The sequence below is a fragment of the Rhinopithecus roxellana genome, chromosome 7 (assembly GCF_007565055.1).
Source record: "Rhinopithecus roxellana isolate Shanxi Qingling chromosome 7, ASM756505v1, whole genome shotgun sequence".
Lineage (NCBI taxonomy): Eukaryota > Metazoa > Chordata > Mammalia > Primates > Cercopithecidae > Rhinopithecus > Rhinopithecus roxellana.
The window spans coordinates 90,648,126-90,670,532 of NC_044555.1; the positions used below are offsets into that span (position 1 = coordinate 90,648,126).

Below are 22,407 nucleotides of genomic sequence, written 5' to 3' on the forward strand. Positions count from 1 at the left end.
TGATTCTCCTGCTTCAGCCCCCTGAGCAGCTGGGATTACAAGTGTGTGTCGCAACACCCAGCTAATTTTTGTATTTTAATAGAGATGAGGTTTCACCATGTTGGCCAGGCTGGTCTCGAACTCCTGACTGCAAGTGATCCACCGGCCTCAGCCTCCCAAAGTGTTGGGATTCCAGGCGTGAGGCACTGTCCCCAGGCAATAAATTCACTAACAGTAAGTGCACAATATGTGTTTAATTAAAAAAATTTAATTGATGCATAATAATTAACATATTTATGGGGTAGACTGTGATGTTTCCATGCATGTATACATTGTATAATAATCTAATCAGGATATTTAGCATATCCATCACCTCATACCTTTATCATTTCTTTGTGGTAAGAACATTCGAAATTCTGTCTTATAGGTGTTTTGAAATATACAATATTGTTAACCATAGTCACCCTAATGTGCAATAGAACACCGGAACTTATTCCTCCTAACTGTAACTTGGTACTCGTTGATTAACTTCTCCCTGTCCCCTGTCACCTACCTTCCCCAGCCTCTGGTAACCACTGTTCTACTCTCTATTTCCATGAGATCAACTTCTTTAGATTCCATATATAAGTGGTATTGGTATATAAACACAATGGAATACTATTTAGCTATGAAAAAGAATGAAATCCTGTCATTTATGGCAACATGGATGAATCTGGAGGATATTTCATTAAGTGAAGTAAACCAGACACAGGAAGACAGATACTGCCTAATCTCACAAGATGTGTTTTAAAAACAAAAATATGATCATTTTCTTGGAACAGAATGATGGCCCACACCCAGAATCAAATCTGGCCACAGAGTAAGCATAGCCAACGGCCACATTCAGCATCCTTAGAAAGCCTTCTGTTGCAGTCCCTTCACATAATCCACACCCAAGCCATCAGGAAAACTGTAGGCTCTGCCTTCAAAGCACACCCGGAAGCCATGTTTTTCTCAGCACCTCCACTGCTCCCATCCCCGCCCCTTCATCATCTCTCCCAGGGATGACTGCAGTAGCCTCTTAACTGATCTCCTGATTCCGGCCTTGCCCACTCCCAACAACTTATTCTCATTGGCCAGAATGAGCCTGTTGAAGCTTGTCAGTCTGTGTCATTCCCAAACTCAGAACCCTTCCCATCTCACTCAGGGTAAAACCAAAGTCCTCCAGTGGCCCACAAGACCCATGCCTCTGCCCACTCCTTGCCTCCCTGACCAACCTCCTAGTGTCTCCCAGCTCCCTGGCCTTGCAGTTTCTTGAATACTTCTCCTCAGGTCAGGGCCTTGCACTATTCCCCAAAACTGGAATAATTGTGCTCCAAATACTCATAGAGCTCACCTCCTCCTCTCCCTCAAGTCTTTCCCCCTATCTTCTTCTCTTTTTTTTGACAGAGCTTTGCTCTTGTTGCCCAGGCTGGAGTGCAACGGCACGATTTCAGCTCACTGCAACTTCCACCTCCCGGGTTCAAGCGATTCTCCTGCCTCAGTCTCCCAAGCAGCCCCACCCTCTTCTGAATTGTGATCCTCTGCTACGTTACTTCTCCTCATGACACTTGTCTCATGTAGCTGTCTTATTTAGTTTTATTGTTGGTGTTCCCCTATAAATTCCCGAGAGCAGGGACTTTTGTTTCATTTTCTGATGTACCATACCTGGCCCCTAGTAGGCTTTTAATGATATTTCTTGAATGAATTAACAAAACCTGATACATATAGATACTCAACAAATCAACAAATATTTGTTATTATTTACAATAATAGATGTATATTTATCTACAGGTTTCTTTCTCTCTCTCTCTCTCTTTCCTTCTTTCTTTCTTTCTTTTTTTTTTTTTTTTTTTTTTTTTTTTTTTTTTTTTTTTTTTGACACAGAGTCTCCCTCTGTTGCCCAGGCTTGAGTGCAATGGTGCGATCTCAGCTCACTGCAACCTTTACCTTCTGGGTTCAAGCAATTCTCCTGCCTCAGCCTCCCGAGTAGCTGGGATTACAGGTGCCTGCCACCACACCTGGCTAATTTTTGTATTTTTAGTAGAGACAGGGTTTCGCCATGTTGGCCAGGCTGGTCTCAAAGTCCTGACTTCAAGTGATCCACCTGCCTCAGCCTCCCAAAATGCTGGGATTACAGGCGTGAGCCACCGTGTCCGGCCTACAGGAACATTTCAACAACATACATGCAAATGAGAGACTAATGAGTTTCTAGATATATATATATATATATACACACACACATATGCCTCTATATCTCCTATACATACTTCCTGAGATGTTTTCTATTGTAGCAGTTTATATTACCAAAACAACATCAACCATAAATCTGGCTTGAAAACTGCTGAGAATCAGAATCACCCAAGGAACTTGTTAAATACATATAAAGAAACCCAGCCCACTCCCTGAGATTTTGATTCAGTGGGTCTGTAGTGGGGCCCAGATAGCTCTGTCTTTGACAAGCTTCAGAGATGATTCTGATGAATACAACATTTGAAAACCCTGAAGCATATTATAAATAACTTAAGTCAAGAGCTCTATCTGTCTTCGAATCACCCATCATGCCCAGAGGTGGGGGTGGGGGGAAAGGTGGGCAGGAGGTGGCAGGTAGTAGGGCCATAATAACTATGTATTGATTTACTGACTATATTAGCTTTTGACCCCATAAACAGGAATTCTTTACGGGCCATGCAATATGATTTTAAAACTGATCTAAGACTTTTTGAATGTTCTTTTAGGACTTTATTAAAATACTACCCCAAGAATCATATTGAGCAGAAATGGATTTCAGACTCCATTTTCTATTTTAAACAGCACAAAACTAGGCCGCGCCATATCCTCCCCCTTTCTGAATCTGCACCTGAGCAATTTGGTATAACTTCTACATGACCAAGATAATGGCCTACTGATAGAGCACAAAGAAAACAAACATCCTGTTTATGCCAATACGGGGTCCTATTTTCCTATCCCAGGAGTGACCTCAAGAAGCAGCTGAACATGCTGACCAGTTATTGTCTAAACATTAATTACGCCCAAAGCAGCACTGTTGTTCTTGAGTCTTGGCAAATGCACTCTGACAACCAGATGGAGAGCTCTGGGCAGCGGTATTCCATGGATGAATTCATTGAGCTATCTGGGAACTCATGCTGCAGCTAACCTATGCTGGCACCTCACTGTGTTCCCACAGGAGAGAAAATACAACATAGGGGTTGAACTTGGGAACCCAACAGACTCAGGTTCTAATCCCAGCTCTGCTATTACCGGGAAAGTTACTCAAACTCTCTGAGCCTCAGTTGTCTGGTCTTTAAAACATGGTGAAGTTCTGAGAATTAAATTTGATCATCTTTATGAGCAGAGAGTAATGCTGAATAATGTTAGCCATTTATTAATAGTAGTAGGAAAATAGGATCATTCACGGATCTATTACTTCAGATTTTGTGTTCTGTCTTTTCCCTGCCCCCTACTCCAAGAAGGTATGAGGGCCCCGTGGTACAGACTCCTTTGTAGGTGCTGTGAACTCAAGTTGCTGGTAGACAGCCTGACTTCCTGGCTGCTGTTTTCCTGAAGCCAGAGCAACTTGGGGGGTATTCTGGAAAGAAGAAGACAATGAGAGACAAGAACTCTCCAAATTGCAGGGAAAGGGCCAAATGTCTATGGATCCCATAAGCAGCAGGTGCCAGTGGCAGGACCTCAGGAGATATGAGAATGTGAGGCCCTAGGCATGGGAGTTCCACCTGGGAACAGACTGCAGGTACCTGACCCGTGATAGGTGCAACGAATCTGCTCCCTTCTAGTAATTATGTGGGCTCAGACAGTGAGGGCAGTGCAAAAATGGCCCTGGGTTGAAGACTGGAGGCCCCTCTCCTGTTTCTATAAACATTGTGGACACTTGTTTGACTTTGGGGAGGTGAAGAGAGCCCAGCAAAGTCTGAGACTAGGCCAGGCACAGTGGCTCATGCCTGTAATCCCAGCACTTTGGGAGACGGAGGTGGGTGGATCATTTGAGGTCAGGAATTCGAGACCAGCCGGGCCAACATGGTGAAACCCCATCTCTACTAAAAACACAAAAATTAGCCGGGTGGTAGTGGTGCGTGCCTGTAATTCCAGCTACTCAGGAGGCTGAGGCAGGAGAATTGCTTGAGCCTGGGAGGCGGAGGTTGCAGTGAACCGAGATCACACCACTGCACTTCGGTCTGGGTGAGAGAGTGAGACTCTGTCTCAAAAAAAAAAAAAAAAAAAAAAAAAAAAAAAAAAAAAAAAAAAAAGACCGAGACTGAATTTCCTACCAGTCAGGCAAAATGGACTCTTAAAGAATATTTAGTTTCAATTAAAATATAATAAAATAAATCCAAGTTTGTGGAGTAATCTTTATGTCTTCTATAGTAGTAGTAGTATGTTTACTGTTGTTATTTTTATTGCCCTCCTGCGAAGCAAAGGTGACTATTTGGTGACTCTTTAAAAATTTTTTTAGAGAAAAAAACACTCTAGTATAAATTTTAATTTTAATTTTAATTCTTTGGCCTGTTTTTAAATGACACAAACTTGCAAATTAAAGTGGAGGAAAAAAGAGCTTTACAAGTGGAGAGTCTCAATTCACTAAAATAATGCCAACAAGATAAGCTTGCATAGAAGAATTTTCAAATTGTTACTGGCTACATGCTTAAAAAATTAGAAGTGCAGGTATTGGGCTGGGTGCGGTGGCTCATGCCTGTAATCCCAGCACTTTGGGAGGCTGAGGTGGGCAGATCACTTGAGGTAAGTAGTTCGAGACCATCCTGGCCAACATGGTGAAACCCTGTCTCTACTAAAAATAGAAAAATTAACCAGGTGTGGTGGTGCATGCTTGTAATCCCAGTTACTGGGGTGGCTGAGGTGGGAGGATTGCTTGAACCCAGGAGGTGGAGGTTGCAGTGAACCAAGATCATGCTACTGCACTCCAGCCTGGGCAACAGAGTGAGACTCCATCTCAAAAAAAAAAAAAAAAAAGTGCAGGTGTTATAATCATAGTGCAAAACCATGACAATTGTGGTGTCTTTTACTGCCTAAGGTTGAGAAATAGACTATAGTAGCTCCAGTTATCACAGTTTCTGGTCTTTTAATAAATGATTTCTGACAAATACCTAGTATTTCTACCAAATACCTGTCCCTATACTTGCCCTGACCAAAGTGGTTTCATGAGTGAAGTCTTTGCTCCACCCAGGGGAACTCCTATAGCAAACCTACCTGCATATGTAAAGGGGACCCTAGTTAATATGACAGATCCATCTAACTCACTGTAAGCATTTTACATGTTGACCACACATACAGTTATCAAGAACCAGCCTTTCAACCAACAACACAGGACATCTATTCTTGAAGAGCTCCCTAACTTTCCTCAGTATAGAATTGTCTGCCATTAAGTTGGTTGGTTTGTCATACTCCAGAAAGATAGTCTAAGATAAAGGTCTCCTTAAACTAGGATACATATACCCTCATGGACACACAAAGACTTTTCTTTTCTTTTCTTTTCTTTTCTTTTTTTGAGATGGAGTCTCACTCTGTTGCCTAGGCTGGAGTGCAGTGGTGCGATCTCGGCTCACTGCAACCTCCACCTCCCAGGTTCAAGCAATTCTCCTGCCTCAGCCTCCCAAGTAGATGGGATTACAGGCGTGTGCCACCACACCTGGCTAATTTTTGTATTTCTAGTAGAGACGGGGTTTCACCACGTTGGTCAGGCTGGTCTCGAACTCCTGACCTCATGATCCGCCCATTCAGCCTCCCAAAGTGCTGGATTACAGGTGTGAGCCACCTCACCCAGCCACAAAGACTTTTCAAAAGGTACCCATGAACAGGTAGTTTTAAATGAATCAATGTCCAGATTCAACTTCCAATGGTTCACTTTCCTAATATTAACTAGGTCAAGAAAGTCTCTGGGTCCAAAGCCATGCTTACTCCACTTTACAAAAGAAAGGCACCACCCAAACCTTAATATGTTGCACTGGAAGGGGTGGAGGGCGATTTAGCCTTCAAGGCAAACCAAATGGAAATCTCAGTTAGTGACCATTCAAAGCACCATGAACCTATGAAAGCTTCCTGTCTTTCCCTGTCTTACACACATTTCTGTTACAGGTGAAGCCTAGTGTTAGAAACTCAATATGGTAGAGTGGAGAATAATGCAAATTTTTGCCTAACAACTTTGCCTCTTCTTCTCCCAACTATTGTCAAAGAACACATGGATCTTTAGGGATAAGGCCCAAGAACTCAAAGCAAAAGGAGCACTGGAAAGAAATATTGAATGCTAAAAAAAATGGCTTTTTCATGTAGTTAAGGGTAAGCATTTTTTCAGCTATTCTTAACACTTGTATTGAATCCTAAAAATGGCTTTTCTCTTGTAGTTAAGAGTAAGCATTTTTTTCCAGCTATTTACTTTAAAATCACTTCAATAAACCAAAGCTATATAGGCTGGTACTGCTGCTTCTTAGAAATGTGACTAGAATATTTTCTAGAATGATCAAATTTTTTGAGATACATTGGAATAGATACATGGGTAAAACATTCACATAATTTTTTACAGACTTCATATGCATTATTTAAAAAGGAAGTTAAAAACCTGTGTTATCAATTTACATCATAAGATATTTATTCTATTTACAAGTCATCCTAATTCATCTCATTCTCTATGCTTATTTTCTACCTCTTTATAACAAAAAATCAAATTATTATCTGCCTCCAGACCAATTACTTTTGAATAATATATGCCCCCTTTCTATCTTGAAATATATAGGAAAAGTGTAGTCATGGAATCTACTAAAGATAACTATTTCTGTTTTTCATATTTATTTGATTATTTCCAAAAGGCAAACACTACAATTTGATACACACACACACACACACACACACACACACACACACACGTGCCAATATTTAGAGAAGGAATAACATGCCTTTTAAAAATCATATGCTTCTTCCTATAAATATCACATAATTTTATCTATAAATTACATTGCATTACTACAAATTAAGTGAATCGATTTACTGTCTTGTCTTGTTTATAACTTATTATATTAGATCTACATTATTTTAATCTTGACTGATTCTATTTTACACAATCCATTCTATCATTTATTTCCCAGTGTTTTTTACAAAGCTTCTTGAAATACATTAATACTTTTGAACTGAAAATACATTAATACATTTGAACTGAAAATACATTAATGCATTTGAATTGAAAAGACATTTTCTTGGTTTGTAGGTTTTTGGTAGGTTTGACAATGAGGACTGGTTTTGCCAATTCGGTTGGATGGTGTTTTCTGCAAAGTTAGTAATCTAAAACTGTAGCCCTGAGATTTTGTTTTTTAAAAAAGGTTGTAAGCAAACGATAAAAACATTTTATCAAAAATTACTTGATTGGCAATGGCATAATTAAATTACTAATATTACCATTTCCCCAACTCTTTCTGGCTATATCTAGTTGAATAAGTTGCTTTCAAGTAAAACAATAAGGGATATAATTAAGAGTCATTTAATAAGTCTTGATATAGCCTTTTGTTAGAATTCCCAGAAAGAGAAAAAGCAAATGATTCTAATAGCTTGGCAACAAATCCTTTTGCAGGTCAGGTCATTTCTAATCCATTGCTTGCAACAAATTTGAAGGAAGATCTTAACAAATTGTCACTCGATAGACCATTAAAATTATTTTTGATGGCAATAATAGTAATAAATTATGTTGTTATTTTTGGTAAATAACTCAGAAGTTCAAAGAATTGAGTGGCATCACTGTAACAAACTCCTTCCATTCTATCTACACATTTGCATGGACAACATATTTCAGCACTTATAACTATAACAAGTAAAATTGGGAAAAAATTGATGTTAATTTTAGCAGTAAGTTATATTCATCCGTAAGTACATCTACAGGTACATACTATTCATCTCATTAAGAGATACATTGCTGTCCAAATTTATGTTTAGGTTGTTAATTATTTATCAAAGTATATATAATGTGGCGCTTTGGTTAGTTATGCTCTAATGTATATACATATTTTTGTTTCAGAGAAGTATGATACAGTGATCGCTAAAAGATTTGCAAACATTAAAACATATCCCATTAGGAAAAAATATGGGAAAGAAGCAGAATAAAAATATAAGTTTGAGGAGAAAAAATGAAATGTATAAATATTTAAAAGTTAAAAAATAACTTGTTATATGTTTTGTAAATTTATGATGATGTTTCAAAGCATTACAGTATTTAGATGCCAATAGATGCATTAAAGTGTTTGGGTAACAATTTTGTTTTTTATTTATGTATTTATTTATTTATTGGAGATAGAGTCTTGCTGTGTCACCCAGGCTGGAGTCCAGTGGTGCAATCTCAGCTCATGGCAACCTCCGCTTCCTGGGTTCAAGCAATTCTCCTGCCTCAGCCTCCCGAGTAGCTGGAACTACAGGTGCACGCCACCACGCCCGGCTAGTATTTTTGTATTTTTAGTAGAGATGGGGTTTCATCATGTTGGCCAGGCTGGTCTGGTCTCGAACTCTTGACCTCAAGTGATCCACCCATCTCGGCCTCCCAAAGTGCTGGGATGACAGGCATGAGCCATTGTGCCAGGCCCACAATTTTGTTTTAAAATGTCAATATTGAATTTCTGGTTTCCAGTCTGGTATGTAAGGAGCTTAAAAGTGGCCACTCGGTCCTGACAACAAGTAAAAAACGAACGAATCGACAAATCTACAACTCTTCTTAGATCTATCAGAGAACTGAGGTTATAGGGCAAACCACTACTCCCAAAATTGGAGAGAGAAACAGGCAGATAGAGAGAATATTAGCTTACTAAAGCAGAAACCCACAAACAGAGTTACCTCCCCAGGAACCAGTGCTGGGATTGGAAAATTTAAACTGACAAATCGCTGGCACCTCAGTGTGGACAAGTCTAAGAGTTCAAGAAGCCATGGGGACAAATACTTTTGTGACATTTACCTCCAGGAGCTCAAGCAGGGCCTCAGAGTGAAAGAGCAAGACCCTCTCTCTTAAAAAATACATAAAAATAAAAATAAAAGTTTATATGGAAAGGAAAAAGATCTAGAAAAACCAACTTGATATTGAAGGAGAAGAAAATGTCAGAAAACTGACACTATCTGACTTCAAAACTTACTATAAAGCTACAATAATCAAGACAGTGTGGTACTGGCAAAAAGAACAGACAAATACATCAATGGAACAGACAGAAAGCCCAGAAATAGACCCAGACAAATATATAGAGAACCAATCTTTGACAAAGGAGCAAAGGCAAGCAAATATAAACCTTTCAACAAATGGTGCTGGAACAAATGGACATTCACATGCAAAAAAAAAAAAAGAAAGAAAGAAAAAATTAACCTAGACACAAGCTTACATCCTTCACAAAAATCAAATGTAAATCCCAAACTATATGTAAATGTAAAATACCAAACTATAAAACTCTACAGAAGAAAACCCAGATTGGTTTCTTCTGGGTATGGTGATGACTTTTTAGATACAACACCAAAGGCATGAACCATGACAGAAACAATTGATAAGGTGGACTTCATTAAAATTAAAAACTCCTGTTCTGCAAGAGACTATGTTAGGAGAATGAGGAAACAAGGCATAGACTGGGGGCCGGGCGCGGTGGCTCACGCCTGTAGTCCCAGCAATTTGGGAGGCTGAGGTGGGCGGATCACCTGAGATCAGGAGTTCAAGACTGGCCTGGCCAACATGGTGAAACTCCTTCTCTATTAAAAATACAAAAATTAGCCAGGTGTGGTGGCACATGTCTGTAATCCCAGCTACTCGGGAGGCTGAGGCACAAGAATCGCTTGAACCTGGGAGGCAGAGGTTGTAGTAAGCCAAGATCGTGCCACTGCACTTCAGCCCAAGCAACAGAGTGAAACTCTGTCTCGAAAAAAAAAAAAGACATAGACTGGGAGAAATTATTTTAAAATGATACAACTGATAAAGGACTGTTACCCAAAATATACAAAGAACTCTAAAACTCAACAATAAGAAAACAAACAGCTGGATTTTTAAAAATGTGCTAAAGACCTTAACAGGTACCTCTCCAAAGAAGATCTACAGATGGCCAGGAAGCACATGAAAAATGTTAAATATCATATGTCAGTAGGAAATTAAAAATTAAAACAACCTACTATACACCTATTAGAATGGCAAAAATTGAAAACATTGATACCACCAAATGCTGGCAAGGACATGAAGCAATAGGAGCTCTCATTTATTGCTGGTAGGAATGTAAAATGGTACAGCCACTTCAATCTGCAGTCGAATGCTTTACCTCTGGGCTATACCCGCTCCTGGTACAGCCACTTTGGAAAACAGTTTGGCAGTTTCTTACAAAACTAAACATATTCCTACCATGCAATCTAGCAATCACACTCCTTGGTATTTATCCGAATGAACTGAAAATGTATGTCCATACAAAAACCTGCACACGGATGCTTATAGCAACTTTATTTATATTTTCCAAAATGTGGAAGCCACTAAGATGTCCTTCGGCAGATGAATGGATACACTGTGGTACATCCAGACAATGGAACATTATTCAGCACCAAAAAGAAATGAGCTAGCAAGCCATGAAAAGACACTGAGGAATATTAATTGAATTTTATGAAGTAAAATAAGCCCATCTGAAAAAACTACATGCTGTATAATGCGAATTATATGATGTTCTACAAAAAGTAAACTATACTAAAAAGAACAGTGGTTGTCAGGGGTTACAGGGAGGAAGAGATGAATAGGTAGAGCATAGAGGAATTTTAGGGCAGTAAAAATATTATCTGTATGGTACTATCATTGTGGATACCTGTCATTATACAATATAGCTATGAGTTTGGACAATGTAAAATGTTATCTAAACCCATAGAAGGTATAACGTTAAGAGTGAACCCTAATGTAAACTATGGACTTTAGGTGATAACGATGTGTCAATGTAGGTTAATGGATTGTAACAAATGCATCAGGCTGGGGCAGGATATTCATAGCAGGGGAGGTTGTGCCTGTGCAGGAAAGGAGTATACAGGAATTCTATGTACTTTCCATTCAATTTTGCCATGAACCTAAAATTTCTCTAAAAATAAAGTTTATGAATTTGTAAAAAGGTTAATACTTACAATATTCCAGAAATTACATATTTTATAACTACTTAAATTAAGAAGCAGACACCTAAATGTTATTTACTTATTTTATTTATTTATTTGAGATGGCGTCTCGCTCTGTCACTCAGTCTGGAGTGCAGTGGTGCGATCTCGGCTCCCTGAAACCTCCACCTCCCAGGTTCAGCGATTCTAGTGCCTCAACCTCCTGAGTATCTGGGATTACAGGTGCCTGCCACCATACCCAGCTAATTTTTGTATTTTTAGTAGAGACGGGGTTTTGCCATGTTGGCCAGGCTGGTTTAGAACTCCTGACCTCTTGTGATCTGCCTGCCTCGGCCTCAAAAAGTGCTGGGATTACAGGCGGGAGCCACCACACCCAGCCTGATATCTAAATTTTAGACGTCTACTTTAAGCTGTATAAGAAGGTATACAGTTTTTTCAAAATTCCTTTAGAGATTGTGGGGAACAAAATTTCAAGACTCCTAGTCTAAGACAGTGGTCCTCAACAAGGATTTCATCATCCTCTAGGAAGCATTTTGGAAATCTGTGGGCCATCTTCAGTTGTCATAATGGTTGGAGGCAGCTACCAGCATTTAGTGGGCAGGGGCCAATGAAGCTAGACATCTTGCAATGCATGTGGCAGCTCCACATGAGAATTTTCCCACATCCTGCAAGATTTCTGAAAATCCCTGCATAACATTTAAAATTATTTGAGCTTGAGTGTGCTAGCTCATGCCTGTAGTCCCAGCATTTTGGGAGGCTTAGGCCAGAGGATCACTTGAGCCCAAGAGTTTGAGACCAGCCTGGGCAACATAGCGAAATCCCATCTCTACAAAAACCAAAAACAAAAAAATTAGCCAGGCATGGTGGCATGTGCCTGTAGTCCCAGCTACTTGGGAGGCTAAGATGGGAGGATCACTTGAGCCCAGGAGTTTGAGGCTGCAGTGAGCTGTGATCGCTCCATTGCACTTCAGCCTGGGAGACAGAGCAAGACGCTATCTCTAAAAAAAGATGATTAAATAAAAAACTTAGAAAAATAGAATTATTTGAGTCTAGAATCTGCCTTTGTTTTGCATACAATCACAAAGTATTTCTGCAACAGTTATGATAGACACAGAATTTTAGAGGAAGGCAATTACTATGTACATCAAGGAAGATTGCACTTTGTTTTGCTTACAATTTTACCAAAAGGCATTCACCATTTGGGAAATCACACCCTGACAGCAATGCCACTCTTGGGATTTGAGCTCTTATACCATGCCCCCATAGCAGTCTGCCTATACACAGGAGGTTAGAGATTCCATTTAACAGACTTGGGATCAAATATTAAATTAATGGAGACATATGAAATATAGGATGTCATTGAATTTTTTTTTTTTTTTTTTTTTTTTTTTTTAAGACAGAATCTCACTCGGTGGTCCAGGCTGGAGTGCAGTGGCACGAACTCGGCTCACTGCAACCTCCACCTCCCGGGTTCAAGCGATCCTCCTGCCTCAGCCTCCTGAGTAGCTGGGGCTACAGGCGTGCACCACCATGCCAGGCTAATTTTTTGTTGGATTTTTAGTAGAGACGGGGTTTCACCATGTTGGCCAGGCTGGTCTCAAACTCCTGACCTCAGATAATTCACCCACCTCAGCCTCCCAAAGTGCTGGGATTACAGGTGCGAGCCATTGCACCCAGCCAGGATGTCACTAGATTTTATTAACAGAGTGGTTAGAAGATATTTCATAGTATTACCATTCAATTATTTTATATGAGATAATAAGAACAAGAAATCTACAAAGAAAAGAACACACTGAAATTACTGTTGTTTGTGTTGCCCATGGTTGGTGTTTTTCTTGTTTGTTTGTTTTAGAGATGAAGTCTCACTGTGTTGTGCAGGCTGGAGTGCAATAGCTATGTACAGGTACGATCATAGCTCACTATACCGTTGAACTCCTGGGCCCAGGTGATCCTCTTGCCTCAGTCTCCTGGGTAGCCGGCACCTCAGACATGCACCACCATGCCCAGCTTTCACTCTTACTCTGTCACTGTTCCCAGAAGTCTACGTACTATTTCTTTATAGCTTCATGTTGTATTGTTTTATTTTCTTTCTGTACTCCAGTCCCTGTCACTTACCAAAGGATACGGTCTTGTGGTCATCCTAGTAGTTCAATATGCCCTTGGCTTCTACAACCCATGTAATAGCCATTGAGGGAATATCCGAATTTCTTTGTAAACCTGCTATAGAGGACATTGTTCTTTGGATTACTCAGTGCCCCTTACACAGTGACCCTCTGAAACAGTTATCTCAGAACTCAGGCAGGAAAAACTAGTTCTTCCTGATGGCACAATTCAGCTTCTAGATTTTGAGAGTGATAGAATGACTATGTGGCTCCCTTTGCTATAGCTGCTAAAAAGTCCAGGATTTCTTACTGAAATTTTTCTCCTTTTATTCTGCTTTATTTCTTGGCTCCAAACTTCTGCCCATATTAATTTCTCTGAGTATTGAATCATCTGTGCTTTTATGGAAAGCCTCCTTAAGATACACAAATCAAAAAACTAACACATCACCATGTCTTCTCTGCTTGTCCCACACTGTCGTCTTGACTGGTGAGAACCCTGCACAAGGAAGACCGGATGTTCTGGCTTTTGAGTGCTTTTATTTCATTCAGGTCTCTGCACAAATGTCACCTCCTCAGAGAGGTCTTCCCTGACCTTTATATCTAAAACATCCCTCCTTCCTCCACCCAGTCACTCTTTTCTCTTATCCTATATTTCTTCATAGTACCACTACTACATATTTACTTGTTTAGTGGGCAATGACTGCCTTTCCCTCAGACTCCAAGTTCTCTGAGGACATAGACAGTCTATTTTGTTCATGGCTGCAATCCCAGTATATAGAAAAATGCCTGGCACATAGTAAGAGTTCAATAAAGAGTTGTTAGATGAAGGGGCCGGGAGCGGTGGCTCATGCCTATAATCCTAGCATTTTGGGAGGCTAAGGCAGGTGGATCACCTAAGGCCAGGAGTTTGAGACCAGCCTGGCCAACATGATGAAACACCATTTCTACTAAAAATACAAAAAATTAGCCAGGCATGGTGGCATGTGCCTGTAATCCAGCACTTTGGGAGGCCGAGGCAGGTGGATCATGAGGTCAGGCGTTCGAGACCAGCCTGACCAACATGGTGAAACTCCGTCTCTACTAAAAATACAAAAATTAGCCAGTCATGGTGGCACGTGCCTATAATCCCAGCTACTTGGGAAGCTGAGGCAGGAGAATCACTTGAACCTGGGAGGCAGAGGTTGCAGTGAGCCGAGATCGTGCCATTGCACTCCAGTCTGGGTGACAGAGCAAGACTCCATCTCAAAAAAAAAAAAAAAAAGTTGTTGAATGAAGAAATCATTCAGTGAATCAGTTAAATCACTGTTGCCTAATGACCTAGAGAGCTACTGATATTAACTGACTGCCTTCTCCAATTTACAAGAACATACTGAAAGCTACACATTTCCTTTGATCTTACCTTGGTTGTGATAACACAGGGCCACAGCTAGTGTTCCTGTTAACTGTGACCCACACCTAACCACCTCCAAACTTAGGCCACCCAAATGACCAAAGCCCAAATACAGCAGAGGTCTCTCCAGGGCCCCAGTAGCCTAGGACCAGATTCCAGGTGGTAGTGCTTTCTCAAGGAATGGTTTTCAGGCTAAAGGGAGGTAAGCAAGGGTTGGGTTCTCTGCCTGTTTTGGGTTCCCTCTGCATGACTTGCCCAGTAACCGTTGCCTTTCACCATTTCTTCCTTCTGGAAAGAACTCCATTCAATGGTCCTGTGGTCACCATCCTTGGCAAAATCTGCAGAAGAGTTCCTCTTAAATATCCAACAAGTGGTTTTTGGCTGGGCACGTCGGCTCATGCCTGTAATGCCAGCACTTTGGGAGGCTGAGGCAGGTGGATCATCTGAGGTCAGGAGTTCAAGACCAGCCTGGACAACATGGTGAAACCCCATCTCTACTAAAAATATAAAAATTAGCTGGGTTTGGTGGCGCGTGCCTGTAATCCCAGCTACTCAGGAAGCTGAGGTGGGAGAATTGCTTGAACCCAGGAAGTGGAGGTTGCGGTGAGTCAAGATTGTGCCACTGCACTCCAGTCTGGGTGACAGAGTGAGATTCCGCCTCAAACAAACAAACAAACAACAAGTGGTTTTTAATTGCAGAAGGTAACAAAATGCTTTAAAAAACAGTTATGTAGTCTCTTACCAGTACTTTTTTTTCTCCCAGTAGAGGTGTAAGATGTGATGGTGCCTAGTTTATATGCCACAAAAACTGATTACTCTGAATGAATATGCTCCTTCCAGAAGCTACACAAGTGAGATACAGGTCTTCCGAGTCAGGTACTCTCCGTTTTAGCCAAATTGAAATAGTTAGGCCTCCTGGAGGAGGAAAATTTCAATCCACATCTAACGATCCTTCTCTTTGCATGGACTTAGCGAGTAAATTGGTCCCTTCGTTGTGAACCAAGATTACCTCAGTATATAAATCTCCATGTCTTTAACACACTGCCACAAATTCAACTAAGTGGTGCTGTTACAAGCCACTAGTGTTAGCACAACATTGTCCTACGTGTGTGGGTCACACGAAAGAAATAGATAATGACCTTGTTTGTTCTTCATCATCCTAACTCCCTTCAGTTCTTTGAGATTTGAAATCAGAATAATATTGCTTCTCTTATCCCTCTAAAAAATTTTAGAAACATAATTTGGATCAAGCCTTAAACACTAGGAGAAAGGAACTAATGGAAAACATGAAGCATTTACCCTTAGTAGTACTATCAGTCCATCTCTCTCTGAGGATCGGGGTTATACAATCCCATGATGTAACTTCCCCTATGGTTTTTCAAACATCATTTTAAATTTTAGGCATTGAACAAGAAAACCAGTATGGGCTGAATTGGAAGCATTAACAATGTGAGATTTTACTGATGGAACTGAAAGGGGCTCTTTTCAGAAAGCATATTATAAAAGAGTTTTCTAGACAAAAAGAAAATGCACTTCTTACCTCCTACCAACAAGTAGCTGTTGGGAAACAGTGTTTTTGCTTGCATAAGGGCCCTTGCGTGACCCGAATGGAAGAGGTCAAATATTCCATCGGCGTATACTCTGACAGGCCTGTCAGCTGTGGGAGAAAGAAAACACTGTTAACAGAACTGCAGAATGAGGAATCTTAGCTACCTTCCATCAGTCATAAGAAACTTTCTAGATAAGACACAATCTCTACATACCATCAGTTTCAGATCAGTGCATGAAACTAATTTTAAAGAGGTTCTTCTGAAAACATCAAAGCAGAGCAAAAACATAACAAAATTAACATCAAACCAGGGAACACACATTTTTAGCCAACAGAAGAGACAAACACAGAGCACTAGGGAGTTGTCTTGACCCGGACTGGAGTCTAGGTGACTGAGCCAGCAGAGTCAGCCCAGCTGAGACACATAGGCAGGAGTAACTGAGGAGCTCAATGGAAACAGCAAATGGCTTCATCCTTGAGTCTGGCAGTCCTGAATGAAGACCCCAAGTCCCTGTTCCCAAGGGCAATGATGTACTGGAATCTGCTCACATGGCTCACCTTACACCTTTCTTCCCAACTCCAAGTCATGTTGGTAGCCTGAAGTCAGCCACGGCAGAATGCTTCCACGACAGAAATTGGCAAATGCTACAAATCAGGGCTTATTTCCTGCTGGAGGACCAGCTATTAAACCTTTACCAGCATACCACTGCAAGGCCACTCCCTAACCTCTTCGGTATAATAAGAGATGAGGGACATATGCCTCAAAGGGAGGAAAGTCAGGATGTAATGTTGCATGTAGAAGTGGTGCTCAGGGCTGAAGATGAGCAACAAACACTATAGTCCTTCCTAGGGAGAAAGGCCAAAAGTGAAGAGGTCTCACAGACAGTGGCATACAGTGCTTTAAAAAGTGCTGTTCCAAGAGGAAGAGGGACACACTTCAGTACAGCACCCCTGGGAACCAGGAGACTGGGATAACAGTATTGCTCAGCCAGGCCAAAGACCCATCCCCTTCAAGTCAAAGAGAGAAATTGGGTATAGACTTCCATCAATTTGGTAGACGAAGCAAGTCACAAAATTATTCTTTTTAGCTGGTTGGAGGAAGGACGTTGCAGCTCTATTATATCCCCATCCTGATAGTCTGGAAGATGCCTGCTACATTTATATAGAAAATTCTATATATTTTGCCAACCTTGACACCTTTCTAGACTCTCAACAAAGGAACTAAAATGTGAAAATCCAAGAAAGGGATTCAAAAATAGATGACAGGAGAAAGAAGTAGTTTCTCATATCCAAGTGCATTTTAAGCACCCTTGTCACCTCTTCTCCATGGCTACAAACAACATAGAGACATTTTATTCTTGCAGTGAGAAGGAAAGAGACATATGTAGCCACAATAGTGTTTTGTTGTTGTTGTTGTTGTTTTTCTTTCTTTTCTTTTTTTTTTTTTTCTTTTTTTTCTTTTTCTTTTTTTTTTTCTTTTGAGACAGAGTCTTGCTCTGTCACCCAGGCTGGAGTGCAATGGTGCAATCTTGGCTCACTGCAACCTCCACCTCCCGGGTTCAAGCAATTCTCTTGCCTCAGCCTCCTGAGTAGCTGGGACTACAGGCGCTCAGCACCACATCTGGCTAATTTTTGTATTTTTAGTAGAGATGGGGTTTCACCATGGTGGCCAGGCTGGTCTCAAACTCCTGACCTTGAGATCCGCCCACCTTAGCCTCCCAAAGTGCTGGGATTACAGGTGTGAGCTAATAATGTTCTTTAAAAAGAAATACAAGGACTATCAGTTAAATATGGTGAACTGAACACACAGATTGTCTCTACTTTCTCCCAGAAACACCACAACAATTACTAAGAGTTAAAAGTTAAAGAGTTAAAAGTTAAAGTTAAAAGTTAAGTTAAAAAGATAGAATCCCCCCAAGGGCAGAGAAAACAAGAAAGGCAATGACAATGGATGAGAGACATCAACAATATTATGGAAAGTTGATTGTCAAGTGTTGAGTGCCTACAGGGAATAAGAATCAGGGATGAAGAAGGTAGAGAAAGGGACCACTAGTTTTCTTTATAAGCTAAGAGTACTACTGACTTTTAAAAATGGTCGGGCGTGGTGGCTCAAGCCTGTAATCCTCACACTTTGGGAGGCTGAGGCGGACGGATCACCTGAGGTCAGGAGTTCCAGACCAGCCTGGCCAACATGGTGAAACCCTGTTTCTACTAAAAATACAAAAATTAGCCAGATATGGTGGTAGGTGCCTGTAATCCTTGCTACTTGGGAGGCTGAGGCAGTAGAATCACTTGAACTTGGGAGGCGGAGGTTGCAATGAGCTGAGATTGCGCCACTGTACTCCAGCCTGGGTGGCAGAGATAGACCTTGTCTCAAAAAAAAAAAAAAAAAATATATATATATATATATATATATATATATATATATGCATGTATTACATTGATGTTATAAAAATAAATTTTCTAAAAAGACAGAAATCAATGCCAACTTCTGTTGAATGATCTTTAAGACTTATATTTAAAATTGTGATTATCTCTTGATGCAATGCAACCTCATTAATTTGGAACATAAAGAAATGTTACATTAATAGATTCAGATGGTACAATGTTTCTAATAAATTAAATTTCTCTAATAAAAAAAGTTGAGAGACTTTATGTCAGATAGGGAATTGCAATTATTTCCAATTATACACAATTTTGAACAAACAGAATTGCCTTCATAGGATTATACTGTATTCTAAATAAGGCACAGTAAATAGAAAATGCTTTGAAATAACAAACTGTCTAATGAGGGAGCCTTGCTTTGAATGTTCTTATTCAATTTGAATTCAATTGAGGAAAATTTGTTTTAAGATATAAACCCCAGGGGAAAGCAGATGGCAGTTTTGTAAAACTTTTTGTTATTGGTTCAGAGGTGATCAAGAGAAATGAATTCAGGAAGCAGGGAGGAAAGAAAAGTAAAGAAAGAAGATGCAATTACTGAGAAAAAAAGGCCATTTAGTAAATCTGAAGAGTATTTACAAAGTTGATTTTGCAATAAGCTCACTTTTAAAAATTGTGGTGTGTCAGCAATTTCCAGACTGTGGGAAACTCTCCAGGACTCCCCTCCCCTGCCAAAAAAGGACCCTGATCTTTCATCTCTTTAACAAATAAACTTCAAGGCAAAAGAGAGAGAGAAAGAAAAAGAGAAACAAAAGGGGGATCTGCAGATTGAAAGAGATTTTAAAAACACATCATCCTGCTGTAAAGTATGGACATTATTTGGATTGGATTCAAACAAGCTATATATAAATGATGACATAAGGTAATTAGAAATTGGAACACTGGATATTTGGTGATATCAAATAATTATTGTTAATTTTTTCAGGTAAGATGATGATACAGTGGTTATGTTTAATAAAACCAGAGTTCTTATTTTTCAGACATATATACAGAATGCTAGGAAGTCTGGGATTTTGTTTCAAATCGTTCAAGAGGACAGAGTAGACAGAGGTGTGCATGGTGCAAGACTGGCCATGGGTTAGTGGTTGTTAGGTATGAGTGACAAGCACAGGAAAGTTCATTATACTGTTCTTCTACTGTGTGTGTTTGAAATACTCTATAATAAAGCTTTAAAAAAAACAGAGTATGGCTTTTTAGTTTGTGTATTGATCTGTTTTAATCTTTTGTTTGAGATTCTGGATATGCTTTTAAGCATCTGGTGACTCTCCAGAGCATATATGTGAGATACCACTGACCTGTGAAGCTGGAGGTTTGGCAATGACCAGAAGTCAATTGAAAACAAAAAAAGAATGTCAGAGTACAACTATTCCATGGCATGGTGGAGAGACATTAAGGTGGCTTCGAATGATCTCTGCCTCCTGGTGCTCATGCCTTTGTGTAATTCCCTCCCTTTGAAGTGTGTATGGGACCTGTGCCTTGCTTCTAACCAGTAGAATATGGGAAAGGTGGTAGACATTATTCCATGATTATGTTACATTATAAGACTCCATCTTGGCTGGGCGTGGTGGCTCACACTTGTAATCCCAGCACTTTGGGAGGCAGAGGCGGGTGGATCACCTGAGGTCAGAAGTTTGAGACCAGCCTGGCGAACACGGTGAAACCCCGTATCTACTAAAAATACAAAAAAAAATTAGCCTGGCGTGGTGACGGACACTTGTAATTCTAGCTACTTGGGAGGGTGAGGCAGGAGAATCTCTCGAACCTGGGAGGCGGAGGTTGCAGTGAGCTGAGATCACACCACTGCATTCCAGCCTGGGCAACAAGAATGAAACTTTGTCTCCAAAAAAAAAAAAAAAAAAAAAAAAGAGAGAGAGAGAGAGAGAAAAGAAAAGGAAAAAAAAGAGTCCATCTTGCTAACAGACTCACTCTCTTTCTGCACTGGTGGCTTTGAAGAAGCAAGCTGCCATGTTGTGAAAGGGCTTATGGAGAGGGCCACATGGCAAGGACCTGCAGGTGGCTTCTAGGAGCTGAGGGTGGCCTCTGGTCGACAACTGGTAAGAAGCTGAGCCCTTGATCTTACAGTCACAAGGAAATAAATTCTGGTAACAACCTGAGTGAGCCTGGAAGCAGATCTAACACCAGTCAACCTCCAGATGAGAACTGAACCTGGGGTGACACCTTAAATGCAGCCTGTGAGACTCATGACGTTTGCTCTCCAAAAGACATTTTTACAAAAATGAAAAGGTGAGTCATGGACTGGGAGAAAATATTTGTGAAATATAGAACTTGTATCTAGAATATATGAAGAACTCTCAAAACTCAGTAAGATGAACAACCCACCACTCAGTTAAATAAAGCAAAAATATTGAACAGACCTTTCACCAAAGAAAATAAATACAAGGATGGCAAATAAATACAAGAGAAGATCCTCAATAACATTAGTCATTAGGGAAACACAAATGAAAACCACAATGAGATAACATTTCATACACACTAGGATGGCTAAACAAAGTTTTTTAATTGACCATACCAAGTGATGTTGAGAATGCAGAGCAACTGGAACGCTAATAAACTGCAGATAGGAATTTAAAGTGGTACAATCGCTTTGGAAAGCAGTTTGGCAGTTGGTTAAAAAGTTAAACACACATCTGCCGTACAGCCAAACAGGAGGCAATCACCAACCACGTTACGTTTAAATTCACACTATTGTGGGGTATATTAGGGGTTTCTTGGTATTTGTTTCAGATTCAAGCAACAATAAAAGGGTGATTGATCATCTTTGATTATGGCTATTAACAAGGCTTGGATTGTGGCTATTTTAAGGCATTTAAACCGTACCTTAGAAATACATACAATTCACAAAACACATATATTTCACTTAATCTTTGCATCAACCCTATGAGGTAGTCAGGCGAAAGTAGACTTATCATTTCATGGAGGGGCAAATGGAGGCTCAGCGAAGTTAAGCAGCTTACCGAATGTCATACAACCAATTTACCATGATGTTTGAGTGCAAATCAAACTCACCACTCTTTCTTCTACCTTGTTGACACCTGCTAGAAAACTACATGCTAATATGAATTCTTGTCTTTAAAACAAAACAGAAACTATTATTAAACACCCAGTAATTATTGCAATTAGTACTGTTTTTTGTACAACTGATGTGCGAAAAAGGTGGCACAAGTTAAGCTTTTAAAATCTTATAGTTACATACTTATTGTGTACTATTTAGTTTTATATAAACTTTGCAATTACCATCTGCTTATCACTAGCCAGTGATACTAGCTAATGATACTATTTTCTGTAAATGATTGTGATTGATGTTTGCTTTTTAAAATACGTTAAAGTTTTAGAACAGAGAGTATATATAAAGAAAAAGTATTAAGTAAATTACATCACAGATGGTACATGAATAAGGCAGATTCATTAAGGCGGCTCTTGAAAAATGTAGTCAGGGAAATTCTACACACTGTGGAAACAGATAATACAAACTTCCTTTTTGAAAAGGAAAATAGAAAATCAAAACCGAGATTCCCTTTAAAAAAAAGTCAGTTTAAGGCCGGGTACAGTGGCTCATGCCTGTAATCCCAGCACTTTGGGAAGCTAAGGTGGGTAGATGGCTCAAGCCCAGGAGTTTGAGACCAGCCTGGGCAACATAGCGAAACCCCATCTCTACAAAACATACAAAAAATAGCCAGGCATGGTGGCACATGCCTGTGGTCCAAGCTACTTGGGAGGTTGAAGTGGCAGGATCAATCGCTTGAGCCTGGGAGGTTAAGACTGCAGTGAGCTGTGATCACACCACTGCATTCCAGCCT

General features: G+C 40.1%; 1 protein-coding gene across 1 annotated transcript in view; it reads right to left on the reverse strand.

The window, feature by feature from the left end:
• Positions 1-22,407, reverse strand: part of PCYT1B (phosphate cytidylyltransferase 1, choline, beta) — a 57,571-nt gene that overhangs the window by 29,463 nt on the left and 5,701 nt on the right. The window contains exon 3 of the mRNA XM_030933651.1: positions 16,139-16,255. Within this exon, the coding sequence (XP_030789511.1) occupies positions 16,139-16,255 (117 nt within the window). The remainder of the gene's footprint in view (positions 1-16,138; positions 16,256-22,407) is intronic.